At 58.2% G+C, this 15,191-nt stretch overlaps 1 protein-coding gene across 6 annotated transcripts in view; it reads left to right on the forward strand.

Annotated features, from left to right (window-relative positions):
* SIPA1L3 (signal induced proliferation associated 1 like 3) overlaps positions 1-15,191 on the forward strand; it is a 77,550-nt gene that overhangs the window by 42,397 nt on the left and 19,962 nt on the right. For 3 of the 6 annotated variants that reach the window (XR_006276777.1, XM_043501466.1, XM_043501467.1), the window contains exons 2-10: positions 2,336-4,143; positions 5,097-5,284; positions 6,827-7,015; positions 7,409-7,583; positions 7,762-7,865; positions 8,830-8,987; positions 9,559-10,135; positions 11,283-11,557; positions 14,135-14,386. Coding sequence is in view for 5 of the 6 variants with exons in the window: in XM_043501466.1 (XP_043357401.1) it covers positions 2,664-4,143; positions 5,097-5,284; positions 6,827-7,015; positions 7,409-7,583; positions 7,762-7,865; positions 8,830-8,987; positions 9,559-10,135; positions 11,283-11,557; positions 14,135-14,386 (3,398 nt within the window). In the remaining variant the exon portion in view is untranslated. The remainder of the gene's footprint in view (positions 1-2,335; positions 4,144-5,096; positions 5,285-6,826; positions 7,016-7,408; positions 7,584-7,761; positions 7,866-8,829; positions 8,988-9,558; positions 10,136-11,282; positions 11,558-14,134; positions 14,387-15,191) is intronic. The other 3 variants (XM_038381499.2, XM_043501468.1, XM_043501469.1) reach the window with 1 other exon arrangement.

The following is a 15,191-nucleotide window of genomic DNA, read 5'->3' on the forward strand; positions in this document are numbered from 1 at the left end:
TGTTTGGAACCAGTGGGCCGGGGACGACTTCTCCTAGCCTGGCTAAAATCACCACCAGGGTTTCTGGTGTTCCTCTCCTCGGATTTATACACTGCCCCAGCACGGTGCCCACTCGGTAATGCTCTCGCTCCCAGGCCCCCAGGTTTGAGTCTGTTCTGGTTAGGTTATTACCCCTGCCCTGCACAGCGCCCAGATAATTGCTCAATGCCTACTGGGAGGAGGCAGCGTGGGTTCTGCTCCCAGCTAGGTGACCTTTGGCAAGTCACTCCTACTCTCTGCAGCTCTGTGTGGAGGGGACGTGTCTTGTCTGTGAGCTTTTCAGGGCAGGGACTTCCTCTCTTTGCGGCTGTACGGTGCCTATCACAACGGGGTGGCACCATACAGCACCCTGCTCTGGTGCTGTGGGACTGCTGTGTGCGACCATAGGACAGGCAAGAGATTCTCTGCAAATCACTTGGCGTCGAAGAAGGGCCAGTTGGGAACGGTGCTGTGCTATATTTTTGTTATACAGAAAAATGTCCACGTTCAGTGGCTTTGCTCTGCAAACACTGACGGAGCCGACTGGTTGAAATCCTCTGCTCTGCTTGAGCTCAGAATGGAAGCGTCATGCGATCCCTGGAGCATCCCTTTGTCTTGTTCGGTTGGAGGTCTGTATGGTGCTAGGTAGCTGAAGGCTCACCATGTTATGGGAGGCATCAGCAATCCAATGGGCCGCACTCTGCAGCTGTAGACAGAAGATCCAATTGGCATTTCAGAAAACATTCAGGGGTGGGGAGAAAAAGACAGGGCCACTGAGAACTCACGTTCACAGTCCTCGGTTGTTTTCTAGCCAGCGAGATCCTTTGCCCACCTTCCACAGACGTGGGAGCTGTTCCAGCTGCAGTATTAGATGCATTTACTATTCATCTTAAATGTTGTTGCCATATAAAAATGGGTCAAATGATTAATTTCACTGTCCGGATAACAGCCTGATCCAAACACAGTGAAAATTCTGAACACAGTTCTCAGACACACAGATGAACCTGATAGGTCGGGGAAGAGTCAGCCCAGCTTTTAGAAAGGGAAATCCCGCCTCACCAATGTGTTCGAATTCTTTCAGGGAATCTGCAAGCATGTGGCCAAGGTGGGATCCAGTGGCTCATGTACTTGGCCTTTCAGAAAGCTTGACAAGGTCCCTCACCAAAGGCTCTTAGGAAAACTAAACAGTCATGGGAGAAGAGTCTCATCTTTAGTCTGCTCCGTGGTCTCTTTGGCTCGTGTTGACCGGGCCAACAGCGGCCTCCTTTCCATTTTGGTGCCTGGGCACATTCAGTCTCAACTCAGGGCTTTCCTTGCTTTTGTGGGTTTAAATCCATTTCATGCTGCAGCTGTCACTCAGTTTCTTATGGCTTAGATATTTGCAGCACTACCCAGTCAAGATGTTTTAACCCTGGGGAAAGGTCTGAACTGCTTTTATCTGAGGAGGGAGGGTTCTTTGGGGGAAATGTGACAGGTGGAGCCAGAGTGGGGACTGAACTGTTATCAGTCAGCCAAGTGGGCACATCAGCCTTCCTGGAACTCAAGGGGAATCTCCAGTTAGCTGTTATCAGTACAGAGCATGTGATACACAGTTGTGCATATCAGTGGCGCTCATTCTTTGCAGCCTCAGGACAGTCACCACCTCTGCGTCTCACATGAGTTACACTTGGTGCATTGCTTTAAATACACAAACTTCTGATCAGGACAAAACTAGGAACTCAACCTGCAAAGATTTTACGTGCAGCCTAAGAAACCATTGCCTGCAGCTACTGCCTGGTCTAGCAGCCGTCAGTCCTATGCCTGACCGGCACGTCTGTTTTGTCTCCTAATCCGCACCCACATCGGTCCCTGCGGCAGTCACACAGAAGGGGGCTGGTCTTGGAATTAAAGCACGAGCTGGTCAGAATGCAGGGTTCCAGTTTGTGGGAAATTGGCAGGGGTGGGGGTTAATTGGGTTTTATTCCAAATCGAAAGACCTGGGTGTCAGGCCGCTGGGCAGCATGCAAGGCAGGTTGCCCCAGACCCTGGAAAACCCAGCCCCCTAGCAACCCAGGGAGCGTAAGGCACTGGTTGTGGGTTCAAACCCCACTTCTGCTGCAGACTCCGTGGGTGACCTTGGGCAAGTTCCTGGCCCTCAGATCTCCCCTGTCGGCCGCTGTCTGCGTGATGGGGCTCCAGGCAGTACCATGAATAGTAGCGGAGGAGGAGAGAAGCAAGGCCATTTATAGAGCTGCTGTGAGTAGCATTGCAAAGAACTCACAAACTCAATCCTTCTCCAGCCTTTTGCTAATGTTTCCCTTTACTCTCCCTGTTTTAGGAGGCCTGGGAAATGGTACTGCACCCGCCTGGCCTGCGTCTGGAACTGTCGTCCCCAGAACAGCACCAGCTGGGAACACGGGCTGAGCAGTGACTTTCCCCTCAGACCAGATCCAATCTGTTGCCTCCCGATAAAAGGCTGCAGGCTCCCGGGGAGCGAGGATGGCAGCATGGGACGAGCAGGCAGAAAGTCGTAACTCTGGCTCTGGCAAGCTCTTGCCTTTCCCCTCTGCCCTGGCTGCACCCAGCAATGGCTGAGGGGCCGGTCTCACATTGGAGATGAGTGGACCTTTCCCCCTGGAAGTAGGCTTTAGCACTGACCTTGGACTATGACATCCTATCGACCCATTCCGCAGGCAAGTGTGGATGTTGGCGGACCGGCGCTGAAGGGGAGTGACGGTCTGGCTGGCACGCGGGGGGATTACTTCTCGCCAGGCTTCTGGGCGCAGAATGGTGGCACCTCGCAGCCAGCTGGGGACAGTCTGCCTGGGCCACGGCCCACCACCACCACCACCACGCCTGCCATGCCAAAGATGGGCGTGCGCGCCAGGATTGCCGACTGGCCCCCAAAGAGAGACACATTGAAGGATCCGGCCGCTCCAAGCCCTTCACGGGACATGGAAGCTTCGACAGGCATCAGCAGGACTTTTCTTTCACCCAAGGGCTTTCAGAATGGGCAGCAGCCGCCTCCCAGCAGCCTGGGTTCCTCAGGGCTCAGGGGCTTGCACCGGCTCTCCAGGAGGAGATCCAAGGACGTGGAGTTCCAGGAGGGTTGGCCCCGATCGCCTGGCAGGGCCTTGGTCCCGCTGCGCAACAGGAGCAACAGCGAGATCACCCTCAGCGAGTGTGACTTGGAAGAGGCCCTAGAGCCCCGTGGGGCCAAGCTGGGGAGCGGCCTGCCCCTCTTCCGCGAGTACGGCAGCACCTCCTCCATAGACGTGCAGGGCGTCTCGGAGCAGAGCTTGTTCGACATGCTCAGCGAGCTCCGCGGCGAGAAGCCGGCCCAGCGATGCCTGCCGCCCGAGAAGCCGAGCGACCTGCTGCTGGCCAACACCAGCACAGCCTCCAGCCTGCGAGCGGCTGGCAGCACCCAGGCGGACATGAGGAATGGCCTGGGGCTCCCCCCGGAGGACTCCCCCATTCCTCCGAAGGAGAAGCCCCGCAAGAAGGGCCCCAAGGGGGAGGCAGGAGGCGACTCCATCTTCAAGAAGCTGCGGAGCAGCCGGAGCGATGGGGAGCCCGGGAGGGCCTTGGCGGAGCAGGAGGAGGGTGGCAAGGCCTGGCTCTGCCAGAAGAGCTTCGCTCACTACGACGTGCAGAGCCTGCTCTTCAACCTCAGCCAGGTGGCCGCCAACCGAGTGGTGGTGGCGCAGCGGCGAAATACCACAACGGGTGCCTCAGCTGCCTCTGCCATCTCAGCTGCCCTCTCCCGGGCCTCCGGCCTGGGGGGGCTGGACCCGGTCTTCGCCAGCACCGGAGACCTCAACTACAAGGAGAGCCTGGAGCACGACCTCGGGGACAGTAACAGCAGCGACCTGCTGCTCAGCTGCCCCCACTTCCGCAATGAGGTGGGTGGCATGTGCGAACGCACCGCCAGCTTCTCCAGGGCGTCGGCGGGCTGCCCCGGCGCGGCTGCGGGCGAGGGGGGCTTCCTGGAGCCCTCCCTCAACGCCTACCGCACCAACGCCAGCATCTCCGTGCTGGAGGTGCCCAGGGAGCTGCAGAGGAGTCCCAGCTGGCTAACACGCTACAACGTGGAGCACGTCGACCTGGGGGCCCGCTACTACCAGCTCTATTTCCATGGCAAAGGTAACGCCCCAGCAGCGCCTCGGGCAGTTGCCTCCAGCCCTGCAAAGCTGCAGCGTCCTGCCGCTCGTCAGCCAGCCGCTGTAGTTCGGCTCCCCCAGGTCAGGTAACCTCTGCGTTACCAGACTGGCTCTGGCCAGCCCAGCCTCCTGTCTCCCAACAGAGGCCAGCACCAACGGGAAGTGCTGGAGACCCCATAGTGATGGGATTGCCTGCCCCCCTGAGAAGGGGTCTTCCAAACCCTCACTAGTTAAAGGTCCCAAAGCAAGAGGGTTTAATACCCTCTCCCAGGCCTGGGCTGCTAAAGCCTTCATCTGGGCATTCTTTGTAACTAGATCGATACCCAAGCTGGAGCCCTGCTACATTTTTTGGTCTCAGTGATACATGTGACAATGAGTTTCGCATGCTAATTGTGTAGAGAAAGTCACTTCCTGTATCAGCCTTCAGTGTTCTGCCTTGTATTGTCACACACGAGGGGTGAACAGCTCTGTCTGATCACCTTGGGGCTGAAATGTTGCTGTGTTTGTCGTTGTGACTCTGCCCACAGCCTGGCTTATTATTGTAGGGTTGCTCCCAAGGGGTCTGTTGGCGAGTCTTATGTGGGGCTGGGCTGATGGAATTTTGTCTAGTGGGGGGCTGGTGGTTTAGGGCTTTTATAACAATAACCCTGCAGGGGCAGATGGGCGTGTGCATATCTCCTAGGGTAGCTCATGGGCAGGGCAGATTTTGGTTCTACTGAGTTTGCCGGCGCCAGCACTGAGCCTTGCACCAGAACTAGGATGTCCCTCGTGGTACGTACAAAGGTGTGTATTCCTGAGTGCTCCAAAACTAGCTTCCATACACGAGTGCGCAGTGCCAGGGCTCCGTAACAACTAGCTCCACTCTGACGGGCCCATTGCTCTCTGCTGAGGGCACATGAGTGACTCGTGTCTCCAGGATGCCGTTCAGTCGACCAGCCCTTCTGCCCGGTGCCTGCTCCTGTTCTCTGGCAAGGCACCTCCTTGCTTTTTCAGAGCATTCCAACTACTTTGGCGTGGATGAGAAGCTGGGACCAGTGGCTGTGAGCATCAGGAGAGAGAAGTTGGAGGATCATAAAGACCATGGGCCCCAGTACCAGTACAGGATTATCTTCCGGACCAGCGAGGTATGTTATCTCATCCGGGGCGGCCACAGCTGCTGTCCTCCTCCAAAGAGTGCCTGTGTGTCTGTATTCCTGATCTAGGGGGACTTTGGAAACCACCTCTGTCCAAGGGCCCCCCAGCCTCGTCCTGTGGGGCACAAGCAGGGTTCTGGTACGCTGTGGCGCTAATCTTCCCAGTCAGGTTCAATCAGCTGTCAGGAGTGTGGCTCCAGGTCCCTCCCTGCAGGGGTGGGGCAGGCAGCAGGACTTGAACCGGGGACACTGCTCTGAGCTAGAGGACCAGGCCTGGACTCAGCAGAGCACCTCTACAAGCTGCGTAAGCGCTTGGCTGCAGGTGGGTTAGGGAGTTGCCTCCTGGTACTGTTCGGGGCGGGCAGTGAGGTTTCCCCCGAGCACTGTGGTCCTAGGGCTAGAGTGGGGGCGCTCGGACTCCGGGCCGTGGTTACTGTAGTGTGCTGGGTTCGAGCCCTGGGCTTACGTACCCGTAGAGAGACTTTTGAACAGCCCTTGACATCTGATTGGCCGCCAGCAGAGGGTGCTGTGGCTTGACAAGCAGCCCGCTCGCAGCAGGGCCAGAACAGCGGGAAGTGTCGGCGCCCTCCGGCTGCCCGTGAGCCTGGTGACCGGCCCTGCCTGCCTGCTCCTGCCAGGGGCTGGCGTCGGTTCTCAGTGCTGACGCTGAGGGCTCCCGTTCCTGGTGCTCTCCTGATCTGGCCTCTGCAATAGCAGGTGCTGTGGGCCCCGCAGTAGGCAGAGGGGCTGGCCTGGTGATTCGTCCTAGGCCAGGTGTGTGGCTCGAATGACGAGCCAGGTACACCTGCAGTCGGTGCAAGGGACAGAGCGGTTCCAGAGATTCACCACCTTTCCAACAGGCAGGCAGAGTGCTGGAGGAGATCCCGAAGAAGGGTTACACTGTTTTATTTGTACTTGCAAAAGAAGGGTGGCTCCATGGTGAAGGGGTTTGGCTGGAACCCAGGAGAGACACCCTGTTTGACCTCAGGCATGACTGGATCTCTGTGGACCTGTTTCCCCCAGTCTGCGAGATGGGGGTGAAGATCCTTCCTTTCTCCCAGTTTGTGCCTGTTTTGTCTATTCAGACTGGGAGCTCCCTGAGTCAGGACTTGCCTCGGTCAGGGCAGTGCAGTGCCCAGCGCGACAGGGCCCCGGCCTTGGTCGGGGTCTGGGCATCACCTGGCGCAGTTGGGGGCTTAGGTGCTACCTCTGTACAAGTCTGCCGAATGCTGACACTTGGCTTTATTTTTACATTGGCTTGTATGATTGGAGACCTTACCATTGTGCTGGTTACTGAGTCTAGAAAGCACAGTGTGTTTTCCTAAGAGAAGCTCATCCCTGCAGGTTTGCTAAGACCCTCACTGGCGTGCCAGGCCTCCCTAAGCAAAGCCATCTCATTCTTAGTTCTCTAAGCAGGATTTCCAAGGCAAGCTCGTGGCTGACGTCCTGTGCCAGGAGGTCTGCACAGAGACACGCCGGTTCCCAGAGAACAGGATTGTAACTCCTCTCCCCACTTCCATGTGTTTGGTGCAGCTCGTGACCCTGCGAGGTTCCATCCTGGAGGACGCGACTCCCACCACCACCAAGCATGGGACGTTGCGTGGCCTCCCCCTGAAGGACGTGCTGGAGTATGTGGTCCCCGAGCTGAACATTCACTGTCTGCGGCTTGCCATGAACACACCGAAAGTCACAGAGCAGCTCCTGAAACTCGACGAGCAGGGAGTGAGTCATGTGCAGCAGATGGGCAGTGCTGAACTGTGCTTCGTGCCCTCTGGGGGTCCTGCTGTCAGCTGGGGGAGACCCGCTGCAAGTCTGGGAACGGGGGTGAGGGGCTGACTCGGGGATTGGCATTGAGCTTGGCTAGAAGAGGGGTATAGCTTGCGGCCATTCGCAGCCAGTCTGCAAAGGCAGAAAGCTGATCTCAGAGCAGAGCTAGGCACTGGGGCTCCATCCTCTATGTGATGGGACTCGTGCTCCTAAGTCACCTAGGCACCTTTAAGCACTCCATCCTCTGGGCTGGGCTGAGCTCGGCCAGGCGTGGCACCCTGTTGGTGGGAGGGGTGGGAGATTGGTGACAGAGCAGGCAGCGTCTCACGCCCCTTCCCACTCCCGCAGCTCTGCAGGAAGCACAAGGTGGGGATCCTGTACTGCAAAGCAGGCCAGAGCTCAGAGGAGGAGATGTACAATAATGAGGAGGCCGGGCCAGCCTTCGAAGAGTTCCTCTCCCTCATCGGGGAGAAGGTCTGTCTAAAAGCCTTCAGCAAGTACGCTGCCCAGTTGGACACAAAGAGTAAGTCCTGGTGCGTGTGGCAAGGGGTCTGCAGGCAGGGGGCATCAGTGCCCGTGGCTGCAGGGCGTGTGCGGAGCTCGCTGGCACAGTGTACCTCTGCGCGTGTGCTGAGTCAGCACGCTGAGCACGTCAGCTAGCTCTCCCCTCACGGAGTCTGTTCTCTTATTCTGCTTCGCAGCCGACTCTACCGGCACCCACTCTCTGTACACCACGTATCAGGACTACGAGATCATGTTCCACGTCTCCACCATGCTTCCCTACACACTCAACAATCGGCAGCAGGTAAACAGCCCTTCAGCTGGCAGAGCCCAGGGTACTGGAGAGCCTGCGAGGCTCTGGCATGCCGTGCAAGGGCTGGAGGTGGCGCTGTTCTGATGACCAGTGTCAGCATTCCCCTTACTTTCTAAGCAAATGTGTTTTCAGACTTCCCGGGTTCAGCTGTCAGGCAGCGTGGGATGTCCAGGGTGGTCTGGGTGAGGGTCCTGTAGATGAGTAAGGAAGGAGAAAGTGTCCGTGCTCTGTTGCACACTCTTCAGTGGATTCATCCTCTCACGCTCCGGGAGAGAGGCAGTGCTGTCGTCCCGGCTGGACGCACTGCCGGGAGCTGACGCACAGACTGAGTGACTTGGCCAAGGTCATAGTCCGTGGCAGAGCTGGGAAGAGAACCTGGATCTTCTGCCCACTGGCCCATCCCTCCTCTGGGCTGGGCTGGGGGCAAATAGCAGCTGGGCTCCTGACAATCTGGGTTTGTAATCGGAGCTAGACGCCAGACTGCCAGGAACTGGCCTGAGAGTCTCGATACCCTTCCCCGTCTACAAAGGAGCCGTGCCGTGGGCACAGAGAGCTCAGATCGAGAGCAGTCTGCCGGGCTCCCCACAAAGCTAGTGGTGATTGTGGCTCTGTCCCATCACTAACTGGCATTGCCGAGTCCTTCCACGGCTCTGGCGGGGAGAACACAGCAATGTGGTGCCCGCTGGTTTGGGAGGTGAAGGGCGATCCCGCTCTCCATGCAGCTGCCAGCAGCCCAGGCTCTCCAAATGGGATTCGCTTTAACATTTCAAATCTTGTGGCTACGTCTCTCTGCTGGGTCAGGCCTGATTTTCCTGCCCGCTTCTCCTCTCACCATCTGACCGGATGCGAGGTCCCCCGGAGCCTTTGTCATCTGCCTTGCCCGTGTTTGCTCATTAATGCTGTGTTTATGCAGCACCCGGGGCACTAACACGTGTGTTTGTTCTTACCTTGGTAGCTACTCAGGAAACGGCACATAGGAAACGACATAGTCACAATCATCTTCCAGGAGCCTGGAGCGTTGCCTTTCACCCCCCAGAATATCCGCTCACACTTCCAGCATGTCTTTATTATTGTCAGAGTCCACAGCCCTTGTACCGATAACGTTTGCTATAGGTAAGCCTCACCAGCTGCTAACCCACCATTAGCTTTTAGACACCTGGCTCTCGGCTGCCAGCTCGGGTTCTGTGTCACCGTCTGCGCCCCTTGGCTTTCTGCACCGGGATGGTGCCGTCTGCTCTTCCGCTCAACTGGCCGCAGGTGCTGGGGTGGAAGGCACTGGCGAGGCTCTGACCCGAGGTCTCAGGTTATGTTGGCACTGTGTGGGAGCGAACATGACTGAATTCTCCAGGCAGTCATTGGGTGGGGGAGGCCTGAGTTAATGTTTCTCCTGCCGTTCTGCTCTGGGAACAGAGGCTTTCTGATGCCAGGCTCCGTGAATCACTCGAAGTAGATTGGGGCTACGGGAGCTGGAGCCTTACTTGGAAGCGCCTTTCAGGGGCCTGTGTTTCAACTGGGGTCGAGCACCTGCCCTCTGAAAGGCGCCTTCCTTCGGGCGCACAGAAACCACTAGCCGGTTTTGCACACCTAGCCCTATCCAGGAAGACACACGATGTGTCCGGAAGCTGCTGCGCTAGCAGGAGACAGCTCTTCTAAGTGGTTTTTCTCCTCCCCTTCGTTTCCTAAGCGTGGCTGTGACCAGATCCAAAGATGCTCCCCCCTTCGGCCCCCCCATCCCCAGCGGCGTCACCTTCCGCAAGTCTGACATCTTTAGAGACTTCTTACTGGCCAAGGTGATCAATGCCGAGAACGCCGCACACAAGTCTGACAAGTTCCACACCATGGCAACGCGCACCAGGCAGGAGTACCTGAAGGACCTGGCAGAGAACTGCGTCACTAACACACCCATCGACTCCACAGGGAAATTCAACTTGATCTCCCTGACTTCCAAGAAGAAGGAGAAGATGAAGGCACGGGTAGGGGCGGAGCAGTACAGTAGCGGGGCCATTGCCTGGCGCGTCTCAGCCCAGGACTTTGCTCAGGGGGTGGAGATTGAGTGCATCTTGGCCATCTCCAATGAGTTCATCGTCCTGCTGGACCTCGCCACCAAAGAGGTGGTGTTCAACTGCTTCTGCAGGGATGTGATCGGCTGGACTCCTGATCCCAGCACCCTCCGGATCTTCTACGGCAAAGGGGACCATGTCTCCATCCAGGCCGCAGACAGCAGCCCCGAGGACATCAAGGAGATTGTGCAGCGACTCAAGGTAGGAGCAAAGCTGGGTGGTGTATTAGTGTCAAGCCTGGGGCCCCATTGCGCAGAGACCCTCCACTCTTAATAGATGAGACCGACGAAGGGAGTGAGAGGGGAGGTAGGCTGTCCAAGTTGAGACACACCAGATCAGTGGCACAGCTGGGGATAGAACCCAGAAGTCCTGGCTCCCAGCCCCGCTGCTCTAACCCACCAGACCCCACTCCCCTCCCAGAGCTGGGGATGGAACCCAGGCGTTCTGGCTGCCTGCTAATCAAACTGCCTCCTCAGTGGTGTGGGCAGAATGTTTCCAGCTGCAAGTAGGTGTGGTGGGGTCTCACATGGGCCCATGTCGCTGTGGGATTCCAAGTGACTGTCTCGGGCTCCTGTCTCCTTGTTCGTATTCATTCACCCGCTGCGTGCAGACCCCATTTCCTGGGCAGAGAGCAGCAGCTGATCCAGTCACAGCCAGCCCAGGGTCAGGCCATCTGCCTGGGACTTCATCTCCATGGGCCTGATTACCCTCTCCAAGATCTTGGGGTACGAGGGGGAGCCCAGCAGGCCCCCTGCTGGCAGGCAGAGGTGAAATGAACAGGAGCCCAGCAGAGGGGAGCGCCCTGTGCACAGAATGCCGGCCGCGAGCGCTGCAGGACGTGGGTTTGCACATGCCATGTTAGAGGGGCTGCCCACAACCAGCTGATCTCCATGGAGCAACCAGCAGCAAAGTGGCAGCCTGGTTCCCAGGCGTGCTAGCTGTTAGCTCTCTGTCGAGTCTGGGGACTGGGAGGAAGGTAAAGGGCAGCATTCGGTGAAAAACAACAGTGCAAATGCACGCGTATTGTGGCAGAGGAGCATGAGCAGGGTGCAGAGCCTGTTCCTGAAACCTGGACCTCCACACTGGGCACGCGGTTGGACCGCTCCACGGCGCTCAGCTCGAGAGGGTGGCACTATCCGAGCAGGTTCCCTGCTGTGCCAAGCCAAGTGCGAGCCCCTGAGCTCTTGTGAGCAGTGTCAGGGGCCAGCAGGCTGAAGCCGGCACCAAAGGAGCGGCTGAGGCTGCAGGCTAGTTTGGCAGGCAGCTTTGGCTGAAACAGGCTGCCCCAGTGGGGGCCATTTGCTGGTCTGGTGACTGCTGGGATTGCTGCTCCATGTGCCCTCCGCAGGTCATGACCTCAGGCTGCGAGACAGTCGACATGACCCTCAGGAGGAACGGACTGGGCCAGCTCGGCTTCCACGTGAAGTATGACGGGACGGTGGCCGAGGTGGAGGACTACGGGTTTGCGTGGCAGGCGGGGCTCCGGCAGGGCAGCCGGCTGGTGGAGATCTGTAAAGTTGCCGTGGTGACGCTATCCCACGACCAGATGATCGACTTGTTGCGGACCTCGGTCACGGTGAAAGTGGTCATCATTCCGCCCCACGAGGATGGCGTCCCTCGCAGGTACTGCCCCCCGCGCCGTTGCCAGCGCTCTGCTCATTTCCTGGCATGTCTTAGCGCTACCTAAGTGCAGCGCCTGGGGCCGCGCTTTGCAAGGCGCTGTGGTGCCATGACATTCAGGTTCGGCTCGCTTCTCCAGGCCCTTCGCTCCTCCGCGGCATGGGGGAAGCTGAGCTGCTGTTATGCTTTCATTAAAAAGGAAAGTATACTGATGGGAGTGCAAACAGTGGGGGCCCAAAGCCATCCAGCTCCACCCCCAGGGCAATGGCTGGCAGGACACTGGGCCAGGGGAAGATGGGGCCATGAGCCTGGCTAACCCCTGACATGTGAGAGTCAACTGGCCTTGGCTGGCAAGGCCATCTCTGTCTGTGCTGTAGTAGCCCAGCACGACAAGCTGAGTTACTGGGGGGGGGGGGCTTGCTTAGAGTTCTCTGGCTTTGATAGGGTTAAGTTGGGCCCATTTATGAACAGATTTGCATGTGGCCCCTGCAGCTTTCTCTGTGCTTTGACTTCTAAGCCACGCCTGCTCTGCGGCATTGCAGGGCAAGTTCAGACAGTGATAAACTTGTAGGCAGCGTCTCCTCCCAAATCAAAACCCAAACCCGACTGTGGACCGAGCTCTGCTCGTGAATGGTGGCTCCTGGAGTAGTCGTGTGCTGCAGGGATGGGAGCCGTGTTTTCTGCTCGAGAGCCAGACGGCTGATGTCTTAGAGCAGGGGGCAGGTACCGTAATGGCCACAGCTAAAGGGGAGTTGTGCTAAATTGTCGTCTTGTGTGTGAAGTTAGTTCCTGCGCTAGGAGGGGGGAGCGAGGGGCTGGCTCGTGCGCTGACTTGCCAGCCCAGGGCTGTGCAATGACCTCACTGTATGGCAGGCCCCAGTTAGCAGCAGGGCTGAGAAACTGTTCATAGCATCAGGGCTTGTTTCTCAGTCAGTCCCTGGATTGCAGCTAAAGGGCTGCCAGCAGCAAACTGCCCCAGGAGATGGACAGCACGGAGTGCCCTCCTGCCCTTCCTGTGCCTTGGCTGGGTGAGTGGGATGAGGCTCTTGGGGCCGGTTCATGCTGGGCAGGCAGACGTGCTAAGACACGCGGGCTCTCAAGCCCATCCAAACCCCCCGTCTCCACACGTCCACACTGCTGTTTAGCGCCTCCCAGGAGAGAGTCCCAGCATAGCATACATGGAGAGCGGTCGTGGCCCTGCCATGCTCACCTGAGTCTCAACCCTTGGGCTTCTTCGGGGCGCGGGTGCAGCACTTGTTTCTGCTTGTGCTGAGAGGGATGTTGCCCAGCAAGCCGAGGGGTCCAACTAAAGTGCAGTGGAATTTGCCATCCGCCAAGGTGCCCGCTCTCGCTCCTGGCCGTTGGTTACTTGCTTTGGCAGGGAGTGTCTGTAACCTCGGCTTTTAACGGCAGCAGCAGAATTAGGACCGTTGGGCTTTACAGTTGGATTCCTCCAGACCTGTTGCCATTTCCCGTAGGCCCAACTCTTCCCATGGCGGGTGCAAAGTCCACAGACCGCCAGCCCCATCAGTGGGAAGGGCAGTTACTGCTCACCTCTGAAAATCAAGCCAGGTGTCCAGGAGCCTAAACATGGCTCTTGTTGCCTGTCAGTAGGTAGCCAAGCCCCAAACCGTTGTCCTTCAGGGCTTCCCCTCATGGCTCTTTTGAACAAAAAGCTCCCAGTAATGCTAAGAAATCTGGAGAACTCTCTTGCTCCAGCTTTTTCCCTGCCCCGAACCAAACTGAGGAGGTTTGCGCTGGCGAGGCCAGGCGGTGCTGCTGTCTCGCTGCCCATAATGAAATGAAGCAATGAGGGGCCACTGCAGGCTCCCTTCCACCAGGCTGAGCCGTTGCCAGCTGCTGAGGGCCCCGCACCTGCCTCTGACAGCCAGTGGCTGTGGCCTAGCTAGTGCAGGGGCAGGAATTGCTCCGTACACGGTTTTGCCCCTTTGCAGCAAATGGGATGTGTAGGAGGGTTTCAAAGCAGAGCCGTGGGCTGGTGCAACGTCTCCGTTAGCAGAGTAACCTGGTGCAGCAAGACGATGAACCACAGAGGCCGAGGCCGCGAGCACCGAGATGGCTGTAAATCAGACTCAGCGGGGTGGTCACTGGGATTCCAGCCTGGGAGCGTTTGGTGCCTTTCCAGCGCAGAGAGGGAGCTGTGGGTGGATGGGGGGGGGGCGCAGCGCATTCCCCTCTAAGGGCCATGAGGGACCCTGGCCTGAGAAGCCCTGCAGCGGGCAGGGTTTTGTCCGTCCGTCTTTAGGCTCCTGCGTCCTGGTTTTCCCCACGTGTGGCTAAGTAGGTCACCTCCTCCATTCCAGCTGCCTGTGTGTCGTCCTAGCAAGTAGCCGGGAGATGCTGCCACTGACACTGGTGTGCGATTAAAGAGGCTGAGCCCTTGTGGGGAAGGCAGCACAACCTCCAAGGAGCAGCGCCTCTTCCCTCTACTGCTGCATGGGCGGGGGGACTCGGTGTCATTCACCCCTCGGCGGGTAAGAGGTGGCATTAGCTGCCCGCCCGGGCTCACATGCAGAGAATCTCGCATGCCCGCAGCAACGAGTGCTGTTTGCTTTTCAGGGGATGGGCCGAGTCCTTCGAAATGAGCAGCATGGAGCACAAGGCAGAGCTGGAGAGCGTGCCCATGGGGCACCGCCCTCCGTACCGCAGCAACTCGGCATGGCAGTGGAGCGGCCCTGCCTCGCACAACCCCTCGCAGGCAGCCAAATGGGCAGAGCCCCCAACCCTCAGCCATGCCCAGTCCCTCACGAGGCCCCCCAAACAGGCCTCCATCGTCCCGTACCGTGAGCCGCAGCCCTTGCCCAGCAAGAGGTAAGGCGGGGGGTAGGGCTGAGGTGCAGGGGCCGAGGAGCAGTCCATGGGGTGTAGAGGCCAGGAGGTGACCTGTGGGTGGGGACTGAGTGGTGCGGCACACGAGTGAGTGCGAGCCGTGGTACACGAGCCTGACACTGAGGTCAGTACATGAGGCTTTCAGAAATGGCTCGTGTGTACAACTGAGCACTGTGGTGTCCCCCAGCTGTGTGGCCTTGACTGAGGTTCACCCTCCTGCCTGGGCCGGGGTCCTGCGGTGGGTGGAGCAGGCTGTGAAAATGGGGCCTAGCAGACGGCACACCCAATTTACCATAGGCATTGCCACAGATGGTGGAAATCTGCCTCTTCCAAGCTGGTTACCCCAGGGAGTGGAGGGCTCCTGTTTGAACGGCCCTTTCGTACCTTCCTGAACACTGGGATTCCAGCTGTTGGGGGCAGATTGAATCAGCAGGCTGCTCAAGGCAGTCAGCCTTTTGCATTCCAACTCCCTTCCGGCGAGGGAGGGGCTGGTCAATACGGACTCCTGAGAACCCTAGCAGCGTTGTGCCAGCCCTTTAATGCACGTCAGGGCCTCCCTTTGCATTAGTGTCTCCTTCTCTCCAGCTGAGAACGGGAAGCAGAAAGGGTGAATGTGGTGTGAGATAGGGTGGTTAGCAGTGCAGGGAGGGGCTGAGCTGGGACAGCCCCAGCAAGTAGCATACAGTGCAACTCCGTGTCACTTGCCAGGGACTCTCTTGCATGCAATGATGTGTTACGGTTGGGGGGGGAAGTGTCACCTGCCATTCACAAGGAGTGAACATGCACA

Source organism: Dermochelys coriacea, chromosome 23 (genome assembly GCF_009764565.3).
Source record: "Dermochelys coriacea isolate rDerCor1 chromosome 23, rDerCor1.pri.v4, whole genome shotgun sequence".
In the NCBI taxonomy this organism is placed as follows: Eukaryota; Metazoa; Chordata; order Testudines; family Dermochelyidae; genus Dermochelys; species Dermochelys coriacea.